Source organism: Mesoplodon densirostris, chromosome 6 (genome assembly GCF_025265405.1).
Source record: "Mesoplodon densirostris isolate mMesDen1 chromosome 6, mMesDen1 primary haplotype, whole genome shotgun sequence".
NCBI classification, from domain to species: domain Eukaryota; kingdom Metazoa; phylum Chordata; class Mammalia; order Artiodactyla; family Ziphiidae; genus Mesoplodon; species Mesoplodon densirostris.
Window position 1 is genome coordinate 17,967,501 of NC_082666.1, and position 21,029 is coordinate 17,988,529.

Here is a 21,029-nt window from a genome sequence, read left to right on the forward strand (position 1 = left end):
CTCCACACCCTCTCCAGCATTTATTGTTTCTAGATTTTTTGATGATGGCCATTCTGACTGGTGTGAGATGATATCTCATTGTAGAAGAAGATGACAGGGTGGAGCTGTGTACCATGTACATACAGTGCCCAGCACATAGCAAATGCCCAGTAAATAGAGCTCACATTCGTGTTGAATAAAGTTGGTCACAAATTGAGGGGCACAGCCTCCTGGGGCAGCTTTGGAAGCTCTTCAGTTCTCAGTGACTTTATCTCAATGCGCTGGCTGATATGAATTATCTCACAGGCCATAGGGGTTAAGAGACCAAGTTTTGTTCCAAGTCTACCTCCTACTTTGTGTATGGCCACAGACATGCCACTTTCTTTATCTGGGCTTTGGTTTCATCACCTGGAAAAGGAGCAATTTGGATAAAAATAATCTCTAAGCATCCTTATATCTCCTCTGTTATGATGACACAATAATACCAAAAACAATAATGATAGCTGATATGTTTTTTGAGCTCTTACTGTATACCAGACATTGTCCTAATAATTACAAATAGTTACTATTTGTAAACAATATACATTAGATAGCATTATTATACCCATTTAACATATGGTAAAATAGATGTAGAGAGTCAAGGAACCTGTCCAAAGCAAGCTGTAAGTGGGGATGTACCAGGATTTAATTCTAGGCACTGTAAATGCAGAGCCCAGCCTCTTAACCACTGCACTTTATTATTGTTCATTCAATTATAATGCTTCCAGACGTGGAACATGGTATACTGTGGAACCACAATACATGTGTTGAATTGCACTGGTTCACCTTTGTACATGGAGAAGCCCCCAGGCCTTTCTTAGTTCCCCCTCCACTAGGAAAGGAAGGACAGTGAGGGTCGCTGCATTCACCTGTCCCCTTCTAGGTTGCGTTTAAACCTTCTGGAATAGAGTGCCAAAACAAGCAATCTTACAATTCACTTTATGGGTCTGTGCTTAACAACCCTTCCTGTTGTCAGATTACAAGCCGTAGAAGGTCTTTTATTGTTTCATTTCCCAAGCCCATAGAGCTAAGAGAGTGGCATGAATTCCATCTCAAATTGAAAAGAATTGAGAAAGTTCCCTTTCTAACACTGTCTTTCTTTTAAAAAAACATTCTCTAGGAGGCAGCATAACATAAAAGAAGAGGTATGGCTTTGGAATTAGGATGATATGGGTTCAAATCTCAGCTCCGTCTCTTCCTAAAGTTGTGAGCTTAACTTCAGCTTTATAACAGAGATACTGACATTTAACTCATGAAGATTGCATGTTGTGAGGATTAACTGGGGAAAACAAAAGTTGGCACTAAAATATCAGTTTCCTTCCTATTAACTCTTTTCATTTGAAAGTTATTATGTGTATATAGTCCCAAACAGAACTGGACACTAAATATCCTTATAATGTGCTTGATATGACTATTTATATACTCCATATTATCCAGTTTCTTCACTTGAACTAAACCTATAAACCTTAGAACTGTGTGCCAGTCTTACTGACCAGACCTATTTATGGGGCTTTTATCCGTGGTCTAAATTATTCTGAAATGCATGGAAATATCTGGAAAACTATGTCCATTTGAAAACGAATGTCAACCATCTTTTGGCTTGAAGACAGTTAATTAATACAGGTCACAGGCATACTGAATTCCCTCATGAAGGGCCAACTCTTTCAATGGCTATCTGGAAACAAATTGAGAAGCAGACAGACATGTATCCAAGCTCAAAGAAAACAAATGCAAGCAGCCAGACATGGAATCGTGAAAAACCAAGAGAAACAAAGCCCTCACTCCATCCAGTGAATAGTCCCATGTTTTTTCTCCTTTATTTTTCACCCCATACATTATTCTGCTTTGATACCTATTGGAAGACATTGTTGGTTTATGATTTTACTACAGAAGAAGCTTGACATAAGAGGCCTATAGAAGAAATAGGGATGCCAAAATTTGAGATCAAAGAAGCGTTAAATTTACCTCTTCATTTTTTAATAGCAAAACCTCTGGTTCTAGACAGACTTTCTTCCTGGACTCAGCCTTTCTTTCTAGATTCCAGACCCATAAAAGAGTCATTGACCCCTTGCTACAGAAAGGAAAACTGAGACTTGAGAAGTTAAGGGACTTGTAATAAATGGTAGAACTCAAATTCAGTCCCAAGTCTGCCTAGCAAGAGCAGCTGAACTTGTATGTCACTGACATTAGCCTGATTCAGACACTTGTTCTGGCATCTACACATCGAGTCTATGAACTGTCTTTGTAAAAAGCAGAAAACAAAAAACACTACTCATCAGATATGCTTTGTTGGACCACGGGGACAAATACATTTTAGAACTGTTGTGCGTCTGAATCCCAGGGCCATCTAGACAGTTCACTGGTGAATAAAGGATGAAATTCTTCTTTGCAAGACCAGAAGGAAGTGATCTGTAAATTCTGTCCCCTCAGTTCCCTGGTAGAGAAGCACCGGGTCTTCTCAGACCCTCGGCCAACATTATTGTTTCATGATGGTACCATCACGTTGCATTGTCCTTAATCCCAAGTAGAGAGAAGATAGTTAACAGATGTCCTCTTCTTGTTTATTACCGAGAATCTAAGCGAGGAGAGACTACAAGGCCCTCCATATCAGGCATGAAGAAGAACAAGGAATCAACAGTTGGGAGGCCTCATATCATTTCATATCGTGTGGTATACAATACCTCACGTGCCTCTAAAATCATCCTGTTTTAGAACTGGAAAGGAACTTAGAGGCCATTTAGTCTGGCTCATTTACGTTATTTTAAAGTAATTTTTATTGATTTTTTTTTCTTGTTACAAAAGCAATACATGTTCCTTGTAGATAATTTTAAAAAGAGAGATAAGCAAAAATAAGAGAGAAAAAATACCCATTAGCTAACTTTCCAGACAAAGCCACTATTATTCATTTGCTATATTTTATTCCTTCTTTTTCTAGATAGATATATGTGTAAAATGTCCACCAAAAATTATTCTGTAATAGTGTAACCTATCTTTTAAAACTTACTGTGCCGTGAATATCCTTTCAAGTAACTTCATATTTTTCCACAATATTATTTTAATGGCTATAAAATATTCCATTGTATCATTGAACTATAATTGATATTACTGTTTTGATATCATTGAACATTTAGTTGTTTTAAAATTCTTGCTAGTTTAAATAGTGCCGCAGTGTTTATCCTCATAACTTAATCTTTGTGCACATCTATGTTATTTTATTTTTTCAGAAATCCTAACATCTAGCACCTAAATCCTAAATCTAGCACCTTCACTCTACAGAGGAGAAAACTAGAGTACAGAGATGGGAATTTAGTTCTCCAAAGCTATACAGCAAATTCTTCACAAAGCTAAGACTAGATCCCAAGATCCCAGATGTTCAGTTATTCTTTCTAGTCTTCATCTTGTCTTCTTTATTAGCCCTATTTCTAGTAAACTTCAGCAGCCTCCTAAAATCCAAAGGCTAGACTGACTTTTAGAAATCATGGGGTTCGGGGCAGTTTCTCTTCTGTTGTCCCTTCCTATCTCATGACCTTCATCACTAATCAGTCATGGAACTCTTTCCCCCTTAGCCGGACCAGTCTCTGTCCATCTCAACATGACACTCTATGAATCCAGTACCAGTGCGTAAGAGTGACCATATGACATGAGACCTATTTTATATCCTTAGTCCAACTCCTTCACCGTACAAGGAAGGAAGCAGCAATTCCAAGGAGGCTTGCTTAAGGAGTTAAGAGGAAGTCAGTGGCAGTGACAAGGCCAGAATAGTTATTCTAGACAGAAAGCCCTGTCCTCCTGTTGCATTTTCATGCATTTTTATTACACAGTAATTTACCTCATTTGAGCTTTGCTACAATCTTATAAAGGTAGGTATTAGTATCTCCACGTCACAGTTGAGAAAATTCAGGCATGAATTTAAAAACGAGTCATCAGGAGTAGACACTGATCTGTGTCATTGTCATATCCTGTGCTTGTTCTGTCCATTAATCCTCTTAATAATGATATCCAGACATTTGATGGGTTCGGACAACAGCAGGAATGTCTGCTCACCAAGGCCTGAGCTGGGGAGCTCATCATTCTTTGTCTCCCTCCAGGAGAATTCCTGAGTTTTGCCGATGACTTACTCTCTGGCCTGGGTACATCTTGTGTAGCAGCTGGTCGAAGCCATGGAGAGGTCCCTGAAGTCAGTATCTACTCCGTCATCTTCAAGTGTCTGGAGCCCGACGGTCTCTACAAGTAAGACATACTTTGTGTGTGGGGAGTGTGAAGCAGACAGGACAATTTTAAGTCTGGGAGGCAAGGCACGAGTAATCTGTCCAGGTCAGCCGAATGTTTTACAGGCCAGTCTGTGTGTGCACCCTAATATGCTAAGGCTTAGAAGTGTCCATTGGAGAAGTATGGCCACAGTGAGTCACAGAATCATACAAGGTTAGTGATAAAGGGTCCAGGGAGGCCAGTAACGTAAAACCGTCCCTCCTACTGATGAAGAATCTGCAGCCCGAAGAGGGAAAGTGGCAAGTTAGCAAGGAAGGCTGTGACAGGAGTCCCTGCCTGGTGTTCTTTTCTCAATTCCATGATATTTCCTCTGAAAAATGTTAGATTAGCATATCAGAAGTGTATACATATATGTAGTATATATACATATAATATTTTTATTAGTAGATTCATCCAGTCCCTTAGTCATAGTGTCATCATCACTCTTTCACAGAGTAGATTAGAGTCATTGCGTCCAAATTTCTGGAGATGCAAAGGAAGTCATTCTGAGACTCATCTGTTCATCTCAGTGGGAAAACGGGCTCATTTTTTCTCTGTTTCCCAACTCAGTGAGTGTTGCCACATTTGGATGCAACCATCATAAGCTATAACATATAGTTCTAGCAACCAGCTCTCTTCATTCTCTAATTATGAAACCATAGGCCGCCTCCCTTACTAATCTAGAAAGCTGCAGTTGTTGACAAGGTGGGCATTGTTGTTGTTTTTTTTTAACATCTTTGCTGGAGTATAATTGCTTTACAATGGTGTGTTAGTTTCTGCTGTATAACAAAGTGAATCAGCTATACATATACATACATCCCCATATATCCTCCCTCTTGCATCTCCCTCCCAACCTCCCTATCCCACCCCTCTAGGTGGTCACAAAGCACCGAGCTGATCTCCCTGTGCTATGAGGCTGCTTCCCACTAGCTATCTATTTTACGTTTGGTAGTGTGTATATGTCCATGCCACTCTCTCACTTCGTCCCAGCTTACCCTTCCCCCTCCCCGTGTCCTCAAGACCATCTCTACGTCTGCGTCTTTATTCCTGTCCTGCCCCTGGGTTCTTCAGAACCATTTTTTTTTCCGATTCCATATATATGTGTTAGCATATGGTATTTGTTTTTCTCTTTCTGACTTACTTCACTCTGTATGACAGACTCTAGGTCCATCCACCTCACTACAAATAACTCAATTTTGTTTCTTTTTATGGCTGAGTAGTATGCCATTGTATATATGTGCTACATCTTCTTTATCCATTCATCTGTTGATGGACACTTAGGTTGCTTCCATCTCCTGGCTATTGTAATAGAGCTGCAATGAACATTGTGGTACATGACTCTTTTTGAATTATGGTTTTCTCAGGGTATAAGGTAGGCATTGTTGACCAATTAATTATTCAACTCATTCATTTTTTCTTTTATTCATTGATTCATTCACTTATCCATCCATCCAACCATTTATCCATCTCTCCATCCATCCATCCATCCATCCATCCATCCCATTCATCTATTTATTCACTCTTATACTCCATCATTCATTCACTTATTTATTCATCAATTCTTTCATTCATTCACATTTTTATTTACTCATTTTTAACTCATTTACTTATTCAGCAGGCATTGTCTGAAGATTTCCTATGTCTTGGTACTGTGCTAGAATGCAAGTATAAATGTGCCTAAGACAAAGTTTCTATTCTCAGGTAACTTATAACTTAATGGTAGTATGGAAGACCACAGACTGTGGATTCAAATCTGGCTATGACATATTTAGTTGTGTAGCCTTAGCTAAGTCGCTTTACCTCTATGAGCCTCAGTAAAAGAGAAGTAATATAAACCCAGGTTGCAGAGTTGCATGAGAATTAAACCAGGAGCAACCTAGCATAGTATCTAAGTATGTGCTCAGTAAATATCAGCCCCTTCATAATCTGTAAATCTCCCTCACCTCCAAAACACATCCTATCCCCACTTCCTCTGGAAGACGATGACTTTTCTGAAGACCATGGGGCTCTTTTGAACATGTGACATATTGAGGCTCATTGGTAACGCCCAATGCGTTCACGTACCAAACTCAGGAATATCACCATAAGATGGAAATCAGGGCTTCTGACTCTGGCTTTGCCACTGACTATCTGTCTCATAGATGTTAGGACCCAAGTTTTACTTTATACAGAAGGGCAACATCAATTGGGGACGGTGAGAGCTCTAGGAATGGAATCCCCAAAGTACAATATGCTATCAGGTGTCTTCCAGTGGGACACGTGGGCAAACTTCACAGAGGCAGTAGCATTTACCTCAGCTCTTGAGTAATGATTTGGTATTTAGATCTTGGGAGCGAGAGTCTATAGCCTCTCAATCAGTAAGCTCTGACACCAACCCCTTGGGCTTTAGGGTCACTGCATCTATGAAACACGAACATGTGACTAGATTATGAGCTGTATGATCCTCTCCAACCCTAAAGACTATGATCGTATGAAGAAAACAGCATTTTTGGAAGATTGCCTGTGACTGGCTTCTGGATCTTCTGTCCCTCATTGAGGGCATAGACTGCACTGGAGGCAGACAGAGCTGGGTTCAGATCTCCACCCTGCGCTTTATCAGCTTGGCATTGAGTGAGCTTCTCAACCTTCCAGCCTCCGTTTCCTCCTTTGTGAAGGTGTAGGTGATAGGTGTCTGGCTCACTGGGACCCCAAGAGGTTTGATGAGCTCCTAATGCACAGACGTTCTTCACTTTGTCACAAGCCCCCAGCAGGAGAGTGAGAAGTGTTAGCTGTTATCACTGTTGCTCTTGTTGCCCTTGCTGTAGTAATAATTAATTTCAACTCCCTCCGCCTCCGTTCTCCAACTGCTGGGAGAGACAACATCTAGCAGGGAGGGACCGAGCCCTGGCAGGTGATTCCTATCTGCTGAGACACAAGTAGTGACCCTGCCTCTGGGTGACGTTGTGGGGACTTGGCGTTAGCCAGGCTGGAATCCTACAGGCCCATTATGTAGAAAGCAGTGAAAGGGTTTATGGAACCCTGAAAGCAATTAACACTTAGAGCTGACAAATCAGCTGCCATCCTTTAGATAGAAGTGATGAGTGCTTTCCCTCATCTCTTCTTTTACACACACACACACACACACACGCACACGCACACACACACACAGACACACACACACCCTGGCCCCCATCTCCTTCCCACCTCGTGAAGCAGGAACATCCTTTCTTCTCCTGTCCTGGAAATGTGCTTGTCATGAACCTGTCATCCCTAACTCTGAACACTTCTTTATTTTATTTTTGAAATTGATTTTATTAATGGCCCTGGGATCTGGACGCTCTGACAAGGAGCCAGGGTGTTGTTTGGACCCGTCTCTTATCCCACTGGCGGCTCTCCTTCCCTGAAGTCTGACCGATTCCGTCTCAAGTTTTAAAATAGTTCCAGTGTCAGTTCTTGGGGGTTTTCATTTTCTGCTTGCTTGTTTCTTACCAAAATTAGTTTTCTTCTTCTTGGGCCAAAAACGCCATGTGTGGCAGTGGAAGGAGCGCAGGCTTTGGAGACCAGCGGAGCTGGGTGCAAATCCTGATTCTGTTGAGTACTCACGACCTGCCCTGGGACAAGTCATTTTTTCACTGCTCTAGGCAACCGTTTCTCCTGCTGGGAAAGGGGGGCTGATCATCTTTCCATTCTCGTAGAGTTATAGGGAAGAGCGTTAAGTAAGAAACTCCACCAACAGGGTTTCTCAGAATGCATGGCGGACGGGAGATCTGCAGGAAATGTTAGTTACTTTGCTTCTTCCTGTTTCATTCTCCTTGACTCAGCTGATGGTTTTCAGTGTCTCTTTTTTCCAAGGACAATCCCAGAAGAGCTATTCTCTATGAGGCAGGTTGGGGTCCCACTAGCCCTGAAAAGAATGAGTACCCAGGATCATGTGGGGAGAAATAGGATGGAAAGAGAGCATGGTCCAGACCCCTGAGTTTTAATTAAGCACAACTGGGCACCACACCTTCCATCCATGCTGCCAGAAGGTGTGATGGAAGCATTCAGGTGACACAGGCGTGGAGGCACCGTCTCTCAGGCAGGAAGTCTGGGTTCACATCCCACTACTACCACTTCTGCCTCTGGGACCTTGGGCAGAATGTTCACATCCTCTCCTTGTTTCACAAGTTCAGGATCTTCAACATGAAGATGCATTAGATCCACCCCAGCTTGAGAGTTCTGGGAATGCATACTTCTGCCCTGGGAATTTTTTCTCATTCTCTCTCTTCTCCTCTAACTTCACCTTTGTTTTACCCTACCGTACCTCTCTGCATCGCTGTCCGTCTCCCCTTTCCTTTTATTCCCTCTCTCCTATGAGTATTCTCTGCATAGCTCACTGTCTGTGTCTGTCTGCCATTCTCCAGTCATTCCTTTTTTGCCTTTCTATCTGTTAATCTCTTAATTTCTGTTTCTCTGTCCTGTTTCTTATTTGAGTTTTGGTTCCTCCTTCTCTCTCTCTGAATCGGGCCTCCCTTTATCCCCACTCCCTCTCTCCACCCCACCTAGGAAGGCAAATTGCTTTTGCAGCCCCTCTATCCATGTAATTTTGCACAGCACCGCAGAGTTGAGACCAATTGGAGGAGTGAGAGTCAAGGCTGATCCTCTCGTCCTAAGCTCACCCTGGTGTAACAAAACAGAAACATCAGCACTTGGGCCTGTTTAAATTGAATTTCCTTGTTTGTTTCATTTGTTTTACTTTTGAATGAAAACAAACAAAGAGCAGCAGAGGGAGAGGGTCCCCAGACGTTCTGACAGTGTGACCAGCCCCTGCACCTTTGGGTTGTTGGAGTCCGGGGGTAACCCCGAGCAGGAATCTCCACTCAAGGTGGGAGGGTCAGCCCAGGCTGGGCACTCACCATCCCTGCCCTTGCCTGGCCGGAGGCCTAGACACCCTTTTTGTCGCCACTCCCCAATTTCCTATTGTCCAAGGTAATTAGCCTCTGTCTTGTCTTGGCTGCCTTGCCTTTCTCTGATCGTGGATGACTGCCAAAGTGTCCTGCGCAAACACACAGCAGCAGCCAGGCCTAATTCCTGGGGTGGGAGCTCATTCCCACACATGCAGAGGCTTGCTCCAGGCCTGCCCTCACCTCCTTGGCCTCAGCTCCGTGAAAGGAATGCCAAGGGAGCCTGGGTCCTGCAGCCACGTGCCAACATCCACGGTGGGACCAGAGGCTCAGGGGAAATGGTCCTTCTTATCAGGGGTGGCTGGAGGTGGAGGAGAGGGGCAAAAGGAAAACCAAGGCCCTGGAGGAGGGAAGAGCCTGAGGTCAGGAGTCAGACAGCAGTTCCCACACTTGTTCCAAGCGAGACCTGGGCCCAGTTCCTCCTGCTCCTCGGGCCTTGATGTTCTCATCTGTGAAATGGAAAAGTTAAACTCAGTGAGCTCTATGACTTGCACACTGAGGTAGAGATGGAGACTCCAGACCAGTGTCCTGATTCTCAGTGCCCCCAGTACTTCCTGGATACCAGGAGCGTAGTGATGATAATAGTTTATCCAGTGCTCACTATGTGCCAGGAACAGTGCTTTCAGGATGTTCCACGTGCTATCTCATTTCATCCTCGCCAGAACCCTGTGGATCTGGTATCATCATCATCCTCATGTTGCATTTCACAGAGGGAAAAACTAGGACTTAAAGAAGTAAACATTTTGCCCAAAGTCACATGATACAAAGAGATAGAGCTGAGAGTCATACCCAAGCTGACCCACCCTTCCCTTCCCCCGCATGTTGTCCCTGTGCTTGTCCACTCACACATGGGGAGTTGTCAGAAGTACCTGGTAAGAATAGTGGAAGAGTGGAAGAGGGCCTTCTAACCGCAAGCAAACATTTGCAATGGAAAGAACATTGGGGACAAGAAGACCCAGATCCTCAGGAAAGGTACTTCACACCCCATCTTTCTCATCTGTAAAATGTAGCTAATTAATTCATCCATGAAATGGAGATAATTAATTATACCTCCCCAAGTTTTTGCAAAGATTAAACTCGTAATATATGAGAAAGTGCTTTGAATTTGTCCTAAGATTGTGTGAACATGAAAAGTTACGATCACTCTGTCAAAAAAAAGCAGCCAAGGGATGGGCAATAGATATTTTGAATCCACATCCCTTCCCACACCCCACCACGATATACATATTTTTAAGTTAAGCCTTTGAAGTCAGACAGAGGTGAGTTTTTACCTTGGCTCCAATACCTGTGCTGTGTGGCCTTGGGCAAATTTCTCAACCTCTCTGAGTTTCAGTTTTGTCATCTTTAAAATGGAATTGTAACAGGACCTATTTCATAGGATTGTGGGGATTCGGTGAACTGAAACATGTAAAGAGCACAAGAGAGTGTCTAGCTCATTGTCAGGACTTACTAAATGATGAGAGGGGGAAGGATAACCACTGTTATTACTCTTTGTGATTATATTCTTTACCTAAGCATCGTGCCTGGGGTTGCCACTGTTGGCCACTGTGTTCTCAGCATTCCAGTGGGGAGAGCAAGTTAATCCTTCATCTGGCACTGATTCCTTTACTCATCACTCCCTACGCACATTTGCTAGAATGTACAAGAATGTACCTTCTTTAAGGTCTTTGCTTCTACTGTTCTTTCCCCAGGATAGCCTTCTCCTGGCTCTTCCCATGATCAGTACCTTACTCTCCTTCAGGTCTAGGATTAAATGTCATTTCCTTAGAAAGGCCTTCTTTGACCACATTTTCTACAACAGATAACACCTGCTATACACACGGACGCATAAAGCCATGGCGCTTACCAAAGCTGTAGTGACTCAGTATCTAATTTATTGGTTTGTTGTCTGTCTTTTCACACTAGACCATCAGCTGCATAGAGCAGAGTCTACGTCGGCCTTTGTCATCCTGTATTCCTGGTGCCTAGAACAGTGTCTGATGCCAGTAACGAATCCAGTAAATAGTTGTTGAATGATTTGAACAAATTTCAAAGTCGGTGCAGAAATCTGGAGATACGGACTTCTCCCCTTCACTCACTCACCATCTCTAACTCACTTTCTCACCAAATATTCAGGAGACAGCCACTGTGTGTCTGGCTGTGGTCTGGTACCATATCTCTATATCTATCTCTAGGTTTCTATGTCTCTATATCTATCTATCTACTTATCTATCCATCTATGTACCTATCTTAAATCTTACCTAATTTAATCCTGAAAACAACTCTCCAAGGCAGTGACTGTTATTCTTGTCCAACAGATTAGGCTATTAAGGCACAGAGAGAGGTTAGATAAGTTGACCAGAGCCTCAAGGCTAGTAAATGGAGAAGATACAATTTGAATTCAGCCAATTTATTTCCGGAGCTTGAACTTGAAATTACAACACTGGTTTATGAGAATTGGACATGTAGAAGTGGCAAGGTTCAGGGGTGGAAGCTGTTTAAAGGGATCTTTTGTGCAGAGATCCATACTCAGATGAGCTGGAAACACTATGGAAAACAGATTTTGAGTCCTAACACCAAAAGCTACATGACACCCACTGAACTCCAGACTTCTCCCTGCCTCTGCAATCCTGGCGATGCCACATAAACAGTTGAGCCCTGAGTCTGCACAAGGACCCCTGCTCTTCCTAGGGATGTACTCCCAGTGCCATTCCTGAGATGCCCAGTATCTCCAGCTCTCATCTGCTGAGTTGTTTCCCAACGTCCCCAGACTGCCATGTGTTTCTGCAAACAAGTCCAGGCTCCCTGCCCCAAAATACTATTCCAAAAGCCCAGGGGGCTTGACACCTTGGATGGAGCATTGCTGGGCCCCCCCATCACCTCCAGGACCCCCCCACCCCCTGCCCGGGCACAGCCAGGGCAGCACATCGAAGAAGCAGCCAGGGCCACCGCCATGGATACTATAATTACATATTAGATGGAATCCCAAAGTTTCCTTTTATTTACATTCCTACCCTACCCTCTTCATTTCCTCTCTTTGTGCCAAGAATCAGCACAGAATTTACTGGAAAAAGCATGAAAGTCATCAGGAGCCCTTCAGGTCTGGCATTTATGAATGCTTGCCCAGATGAAGGGAGGCGAGAGACTGGAGGGTCATCCTGCGTCTGGCCCTAAGCAGCTATGAAGCCTTGGACAAGGAGTTTCCATTTTGGAGGCCTGCGTTTCTGCCTTTGTAGAAGAGGGATCGAATGGGGCCATCCCAAAGAATGTTTCATGAATTCAGATGAATTCGGAGGCTGTGTATCTCAGGAGGTAATGGAGGCAAGGATTTGGACTCCAACCCCTGGCGATCAGAGAGGGAAAGGTTGGAGTCCGGGCGGAAGAGTTTCATTCAGCTTAAGGCTCCATGCTTCTTCCCTCTTCCAGCTTCAGTGACCCTGTCTATGTAGTGGGCCTCTTGAGCCAAGTCCCAGCGTGACCGGGCCAGCTTCTCGGGGGACTTTCAGCTCCTGGGAGGAAGGAGATATGCACAGAGGAAGCCTTCCATGCTGACCGGGGCCTGGGCTGTAGCCTCTGAGAGCTGAGGCTGAGGCCCAAGGTTGATCCAGGACACAGAAGGGAAAGAAGCCAGGACGGGCCTGACAATTCCTGCCTTGCTCTTTACTGGCTTTTTCTCCCCACTGTGAAACTTTCTCAGTCCTTTTTTTCTCTTCAACCCTCTCTCTCCCTCCCACAGCCTTCTTCCCTCCCTCCCTCCCTCCCTCCCTCCCTTCCTTCCTTCCTCTTTTCTTCCCCCCCCCTTCCTCTCTCCCTTCCTCTCTCCCTGAGTCCCCTCCTGTTTTTCCAACATCTCTCCTCTCCCCCACCCCCGCCCCGCCGCCCCTTTTTGTCCATTTCTTATTGTTTCTGACTCTTCTTTCCCTCTCTTTCTTCCCGTCCCATCCTTGCTCTCTCTCTGCTCTGGGCAGGGACGCTGCCTCTCTCTCTCAGCACTCTGACTTCTCGTCTGTCTGTCTGTCTCAGTCTTTTCTGTCTGTGTCGTCTTCTCTTATACTTGCTCTCTCTGTATCTGTACATCCTGCCTCTTTCTCCTTTTCTTATCACTTCTTAGTCTCTGTCTTGCTTGGTCCCATGATCTCTCTTCTTCCATGTTCCTGTGCATTATCTACCCGCTCCACCCCTCCTACCACAGCCTAGGAACAAAGGTCTGGACCTATTATATGACACTGGGGTGACCAGCCAGTTGGGTGTGGCCAAGGGTCCCAGAGCTCAGCAGGGGCCGGGCGCCTCTGTAGTCCCATAACCCAGATGGAATGTGAACTTTCTCTGGCTGTGGTGCCCTGTCCTATTGGTCAGGGGGTGGGGTGAGCGGGGGGCAGCCTAGCTACTCAAGACTCAATTGCATCTAGCGTCAGGTCACACTAACCTCTCCAAAGTGTTCAGTTGGGGCCCCAGAGAGGGAAGGAGCTGTCCTCAAGCCAGAAGCAAATACAGCCGTGAGTCCCAAGCCAAGAGAGACTCGTAGAGGAAAAATAACGCTGTTTTTCAGCCGACAGACAGTGAGGCTCCTAAAACCTGCTGGGGACTCTCAGGCAGGCTGTTCTTTCCTCAAGCTGCATCAGGATTTCATCCAGGAATGGGACGCCAGCCAGGCTTTTAGAGGGACAGGGCACAGACTGCTTGTGCAAACTTGTGGAGGGTGGAGAGATGGGACCTGAGGCCGTGCTGGGGAGCTAGGCCTTGAATGCCGGGCATAGGAGCTGGACTTGGTCCTGCAGGCAGTGGGGAACTAAGAAAAGCTGTTGAGCAGGCCCAGGCTGTATTTACACCTGTGTTTTTGGTGACAACCCTGACTGGGGTGTGGAGAACAGGCTGCGTTGAGTTGAGAGACAGTGAGGCCATTTGGTGCAAGTAAAGGCGAGGTCCTCACACACTGGGGATCCAGTGAGTGGTGCCCTGAGTAGGGCATGTGCTGGGCCGAAGTGGAGCAGCATGGGCTCAGTTCAGTTCTGGAAACATCCAGAAACAGCTTTTCCTCTTCTTAACAACTGGTGGCTGTGCTGAGCACTCAGGAAAAGGACATATATGTTGGGTATCCACAACGTGCCTTATACTAAGCTAGTCACTTGGGATTCAGAACTAACCAAGCCAAACAAGGTCTCTACCCTCATGGAGCTCAGAGTCATGGTGGGGAGGCAGAGGAGACTAGCTCGATGATGCTTCGCGTCATGCTCTGATGGGAAAGACCGGGGGCTGTGGAAATATCAAGGAAGGGTCGCTAACCCAGACGGGTCTAGTGCAGGGCTATTTTGCAGACCTGCTGTGAAGTCTTCCTGCAGAAGTAAGAGGAGGTGTTGCCCTGGGTTGAATTGCGTCGCCCCAGAATTCATGACTACCTGAAACCTCAGAATGTGACCTTACTTGGAAATAGAGTCTTTGAATGAAAATGTAATGAACTAAGGATCAAGATGAGATTTAACTGTAATTAGGTTGGTTCCTCAGTCCAATATAATATAGTGGCTGGTGTCACTCTAAGAGGAAAAGACACACAGAGAGAAGAAGGCCACGTGAAGATAAAGGTGGGGATTAGAGTTATGTTACCACAAGCCAAAGAACACCTGGGGCCCTCGGAAGCCGGAAGAGGCAAGGAAGGATTCTTCCCAAGAGCCCTCAGGGGAAGCCTGACCCTACCGACACCTTGATTTCAGACTCCTGGCCTCCAGAACTGGGAGATAATATGTTTCTGTTGTTTTAAGCCACTATGTTTGTGGTAATATGTTATGGCAGCTACAGGAAACTAATACAGTGGTTTCAGGCAGAGGATAGATTATGAGAAACCTGGAAACTGAGAGACAGCATGATGAGGCAGAGAGTAGATCTGGAGACAGGAGGGCAAGGGGAGGTAAGAGAGCCGGGGTTACTGAGCAGGTGAGGGCCTCGCCAGCCGTGTTGGAGCCCCAACGGCAGCGTGGCCAAGATTCAGTGGAGGATGGTATGAACGAGCCTCACGGCTGCAAGGAGAGTTGGCGTACAAGGGGAAGACTAAACATCTGAACAGTGTCCAGAGGAGAGGAAGCAGGTCAGCAGGGGCCCTAGAAATGATGCCCCTGGGGAACATTTCAGGGGCCTGGACGATTTGTTCAAGTTAAGAGAGGGCCCGGGAGGATGGCCCACCATCCTCAGCCCTCTGTAGAGCCACACAGGTGTCAGAGGCGCAGATGTGTTCCCTCTGACCCCCGGGAACAGGATGAGGTGAATGGCTGCGAGGAAGACAAATTTCAGGTCATTGTCGAGAAACATTCCAGTGCTGGCCCTCAGTGGGCTGGTAATCTCAGGGGATGGTAAGCCCCATGCTTGGGGAGCAGGAAGCTGAGGGAGATGGAACAAACTCTCGGCAGGGCTTTCTAAGGAGGACCTGGCAAGTGACATTAATGGGCCAGTGTGACCAGATGCGCGATAACGGGGCAGTGGGGACAGCGGTAAACTAGAAATGGAGCAGAGAATTCTTAGCTGCAGCTCATCATTACTCTGTGAGAACGTCAGCCATAAACCTAGGCTTAAATGAAATCTCTTAATTAGTACTTGCTGATAACCAATTTAATACTGGTCATATAAACCAATTTTGTAGGTCACAATTAGCCTGCAGGTTATTAATTTAAAATCTCTAAGTTAACTCTCTCAGTATATAGATAAGGGAGCCGAGGCCCAGAGAGACTCATAGGCTTCACAGTGAAGGCAGAACCAGGATTAGCACACAGGGGTCCTGACACTCAATCCACGGCCCTTACCAGCAGGCCTTGACCCCCTCCCTTTTACCTGGGGGGTGCTTTGGTAGGGGGAAAGCACAGAGACATCTCAGCGTGGAGAGGAGTCCCCAGGATGGGGTCACAAGCCACACTAGGCTCTGTGCCCAGCTCTCCTGCCCATCAACCAGGGGCCTTGGGCAAAGAGCTTCCTGTTTCTGAACTTCAGTCTCTTCCTCATCACAATGAGGGGACTGGATGACAAAGTCCCTTCCTTCTCTGACCTTTTAGGACTCTAGGAACTCCTGAAATAAGAATGGACCCACACTCAAAGCCAGGCCTCTCCCTGCTCCCATTATCTTGGCTGTGGGTCCAACACCACAGGCTGAGGGCCTACCCCCCCACCCCCAAGCCACCCACTTCTAAACTCCCACCTCCAGCTGTGAAGGAGGCTGTTGCTATGAGCAGTCTTGAGGTCATCACTGGAAAGGTGTTAACAGACTACAGGAGATCACCATGAATGATGTGCAGAAACTCAGAGGCAAGACAGAGTCCAGATTTCTGGCATTTTTCCTTTTGCTTTATTCTCCTTTCCCCCAAGGACAGATTCCCCCATGTACCAACAACCCCATTCTGCTTTCACATCTGAATCACAGCACAATAGAGCTTGAGGACTCAGACATCATGGACCTGATCCTTCTCTCTTTATAGAAGAAACTGAAGTTCGGGGAGGCAGAACCAACATCAGAGCTGGGCTGGACCAGGGCTCTAGATTCCACTGTAGACCAGCTGCTGCTCTCTGGTCCTAGACCTGAGCATACACGCCCCCAATCATCTTGGGCATCTGAGAGGCTAAGAGCCTAGGATTTTAAGTTAGCCTGTCCTAGTGTCAATTCAAATCTCAGTCACTTTCTGGCTATGCAACATATTGTTGTGCAATATATAGACCCCTATTTTCCTGGGTCTCAATTTCCACATCTGTAAGGTGAGCATATTGGTACTCCCTACATTAGAGTTTTGCTGTGATACAAATATAGAGTAGTTAACACATGCAAAGCTCCCAGGCATAGCAGGTCCAGCACACAGTAGGTGCTCAATATCAAGTACATACAAGATGTTTCTTTAGTAGGACTTCATCAGGGATGACCATGAAAGAGAATCATGATTGGCTAATTGTCCTGCCCTCTGTGAAGTTGCTTACATGTCTCTGTTCTCTCTGAGCATCTTCCAGGAGCCCTCTGGACATGATGTGGCAAATTTGGTATCATTTTGCCCAAACATTTGACATAACAAGAGATGCCTTCTCTCCGTTTTTTTTTTTTTTTTTTCCTTCTACTGTTCCTTGAGCCCATCCCTAGCGTAGCTCTCACAATCATAGAGAAATAAGATTGTCAGCAATCCAAGAGTAGGACAGGTTTTAGAAACCACGTTTAGGAGTCTGTGAATCCCTAACATATGGACTGAGATTTAGTAGGTACTTAATTTAGAAAACACCAAAGGTCAGGAAGAGGTATAGCGGGTTGAATGGATAGAGTCAGGCCTTCATGTAAACATCTGCAGCTATTAGCCAAGGACATACATAGCGACGCCACGACCACTTCCTACCGATCACTATTGTCATCAACCATTTATCAGGCTCTTACTACCTCTACGCAATGTGCCAAGATCTTTATGTCCACTAACTCTCTGAACCTTCACAATATGGTACTTTCTAAGGTAGGTACTCTAATATCCCCACTTTATATGTAAGGAAACTAAGACCGAAGGACTAAATGACTTGTTCAAGGTCACTTAATTAGTAAATGGCAGAACCGTGAGTCTAACACAAGAGATCTGGCTCCAGAGTCCACACGTGGATATTCTTTCGCATTTCTCTCATAGACAGTGGTGCAGCTGAAATTTGAAAACTTATGGCTTAGACTGAAGGAGTTTTGCCCAGAGTTGGGAACAAACTTGTAAGAAGCTAATCATCCTGGGATAGAGGGTGATTTGCCTCATAGTAAAGCATGGGGCGTTCTGAGGAGGCTGTGGTCTCTAATAGTCAGTGTACCTTGGAGGTCTGAAAGAGTGGATAGCATCACCATTTAGATTTAGGGCCATTATTGCATCACCAGCAGAGGGAACAGCTGAAATAAAGACAAGGAGGTGGGGAATTGAAGGGGCACATAAGGGAACAGCAGAAAGTTCCGGATAGTTGAGATACATAGTATAAAAGCTTGGAGAGGCAGGACTCACAGGGCCTTGTTAATGCAGACGCAAGAACCATTGATTCGTTTTGAGTAGCAGTGAGGAGGCCACGTTTGGGTTTTAGAACGATATCTGTGGAGCGTGGGTTAGAGCAGGGAGAGTTAGGGGCCGTGGTAAGAGATACTGAATCTAGAATTAGGATGGCGGCAGAGAGGGGTGAGAGGAGTAAGTGGATGAAGAGAGTCCTAGGTTGGGAGACTGTTGTGTTCACAGTTTTCTTTGGGAATCTTATCAAATGACATAAGCCTCACTGAGAAGACTTGGCACAGGATTTGAAATGTTAAAATCTGGGTTCAAATCCTGACTCTACCGTTTTGTAGTTGGGTAGCCTTACGAAGAAATGCCTAAGTGTTGAGACCAAGCCTTTACCTGCCTCCAAAAAGTGGTAGTAATATATTCGACTTCAAAATGTGCATGTGGAATTGAAAATATATGTATTCTATATGTCAGATTCTGGCACCTAGTAGGCCCTTTATTCCTATCAGTTTCCTCCCGTTCTTTCCGTCTGCTTTAGTCCCGTTGCGGTGAGCATTCATATTCATTCTCTCTCTCACTCCACCCCCTTACTGCCCAGCTTCCCTCTCTCTGTCCCTCTTTCCCCAGGATGCCAGAAATGAAATAACATTCTTTGCATGTTTGTTCTAAAGCTCCTGGCCGCCTTCCCGCAGACCCCTGGCTGGGTCAGGACTCATTTGCATTAGCATGTGTGAGGCCAGCATGAAGGGGAGGGAGAGGCCCTGTTTTCAGGGATTTTCATCAGGCGCCCCTGCCAGAAAAAGGAGAAGTTACTATTTCTTTCTGGGAAACATTCACAGACTCCAACAGGCAAGGAAGGCCCAGGGAGCTGCCTCAATTGTGGAGAGGTTGACGGGTGGGTGAACTGCCTGCCTGACTCCCCAAACTGTATCCAGCTCCTCTCACCCTTATCGCAGGCCTGCCCCCAGCAGTCTCTCCTTCAGCATGTATAGTATAGTAACTGAAGACCATAAGTAGATCTTTCTTAATCCTATCCACGGCCTGTAACAGGGAGAGGAGAGGGAGAGAGAGCACATAGGGGAAAGGAAGACACTCAGAAGCTACAGGATAAATAAACAGCAATTTTGCTGGCTTCTAGAGATGGATGTTAGATCCACAGAAGCATCTTTAAAAAAAAAAAGCAGTGGTAACCCCTGGAGTTTTTTGTTTGTTCTTGCTATAATCCTGTTAATTTTTAAAATAATACAATGTCATGGAGTTATACTTTCTCCCAGGACTCCCAGTAACCTTGTCCAAATCCAGACAACCAATGGCCGGCCAAAGGAAGTCCTCTGGAGTTGTCTCAGGAGTGCCATTGGCACCCTGACACGTGCTGACTCTAGAGGCAAGGATTATACCATTTATAGAGAAGCAGACTGAGTTCCTGGTATGTTACTAGACAGCCTCCCATTATTTGCCATTATTTTTCTCAGTTCCGAGCCTCGTTATGTCTTCTTCAGGCAAGACTTTTGCTTCCTTCTTCATAAGACTATCCATGTAAATGCTTCAGTGGAAAAACGAACGAACCAATGATACATAGGGTTATTACTTAGAGTGCTTTCAATATGTCAGGCACTCTTCTAAATGCTTTCCACAAATGAACGTATCCAATCCTCTCAATAACCCAATGAGGCCAGTATTTTGTTATTCCCATTCTTAGAGATGAGAAAACCAAAGCCCAGAAAAGCTACGAAATTTGCTAAAGTCATGCACTAGTCAGTAGCCCAGCCAGGATTTAAATTCAGTCAGGTTGGCTCCAGAGCCCAAGTTCCTAACCATGAACTAACCCAGCCTCCCCAGAAGTCACATTAGCATTTAATGAGCCAAGGCACGCCAGATCTTGCGCTCTCACCCATCACAGGGCCTGGGCACATGCTGCACCTCTTATTCAGTTCTCAGCCTAAGTGTTGCTTCCTCAGAATGGCATCCCCAGAACCTGTAATCTCAACTAGGTTCCTCATCCCTTTCCTTTATTGCAATTATTAAACTTTGCAATGACATGCATTCATGTGTGTTAACGTCTGTCCCATACTAGACTTGGCAGTCTATGGAGGTAAAGATGGTGTCTGTTTTGTTTGTCTCCATATACTCAAATGCACACATGCAGAAGGCACTCAGTAAACAGTTATTGGATAAAAAATTGAATACATGTAATATTACATTTAATCATAGCTATAATCCTAAGAGACAGACACTTTTCCCCCCTCACTTTAGAGATAAAGAAATAAAGGCTCACAGAGGTTCGATAAATTGGGCAAAGTCACTGAGAGAGTAAATGGCAGAACCAGTATTTGAAAGCAGGTCTTTTCTGACCTCAGAGTCCATGCTCTGAACCTCTGCAGTGTATTCCCTTCTGTGAAGCCCTATAAGGGACACATAGAGGAATGAGACATAGCGTCAGCCCTAAAGAGCTCCGTGTTCTACTGGGAGGAGCCTACCATACCACAAGCCAATTAAAACTGGTGAAGTGGTTCTACAACATCATGCAAATGATGACCTATGGAAAAAAGATGGAGGACAAGGAAGTTTTTGACAGCCAGGAATGACCTCCTGTAGCCTTTCTTAGACGATGTACACTTACTCTCTATGAGTACGTTCAAGTGTAGCATCCTCCCTATCAGCATTGGTGTTCATTCATTCCATTTGTTTTAGAGTATCTTCTTCTCTGTGGGGCTGTGCACTGCATCCCAAAGACCCAGAGATGAACACAATCATCCCTGCCACCTTAGAGCTCCTGATAAAATGTGGCCCATGATATGAGAGCTCAGAGGGGAGAATGCCTCCTATTCCAGTGAAAGTTGGCCAGAAAGGGTGACATTTTAGTTGAGTGTTAAAGGATGAACAGGATCAGTAAGAT

At 45.2% G+C, this 21,029-nt stretch overlaps 1 protein-coding gene across 4 annotated transcripts in view; it reads left to right on the forward strand.

Annotated features, from left to right (window-relative positions):
* Window positions 1-21,029, forward strand: part of ASTN2 (astrotactin 2) — a 927,905-nt gene that overhangs the window by 869,201 nt on the left and 37,675 nt on the right. For all 4 annotated transcript variants that reach the window (XM_060101146.1, XM_060101145.1, XM_060101147.1 and 1 more), the window contains one exon: window positions 4,107-4,248. In XM_060101146.1, coding sequence (XP_059957129.1) covers window positions 4,107-4,248 — 142 coding nt within the window. The remainder of the gene's footprint in view (window positions 1-4,106; window positions 4,249-21,029) is intronic.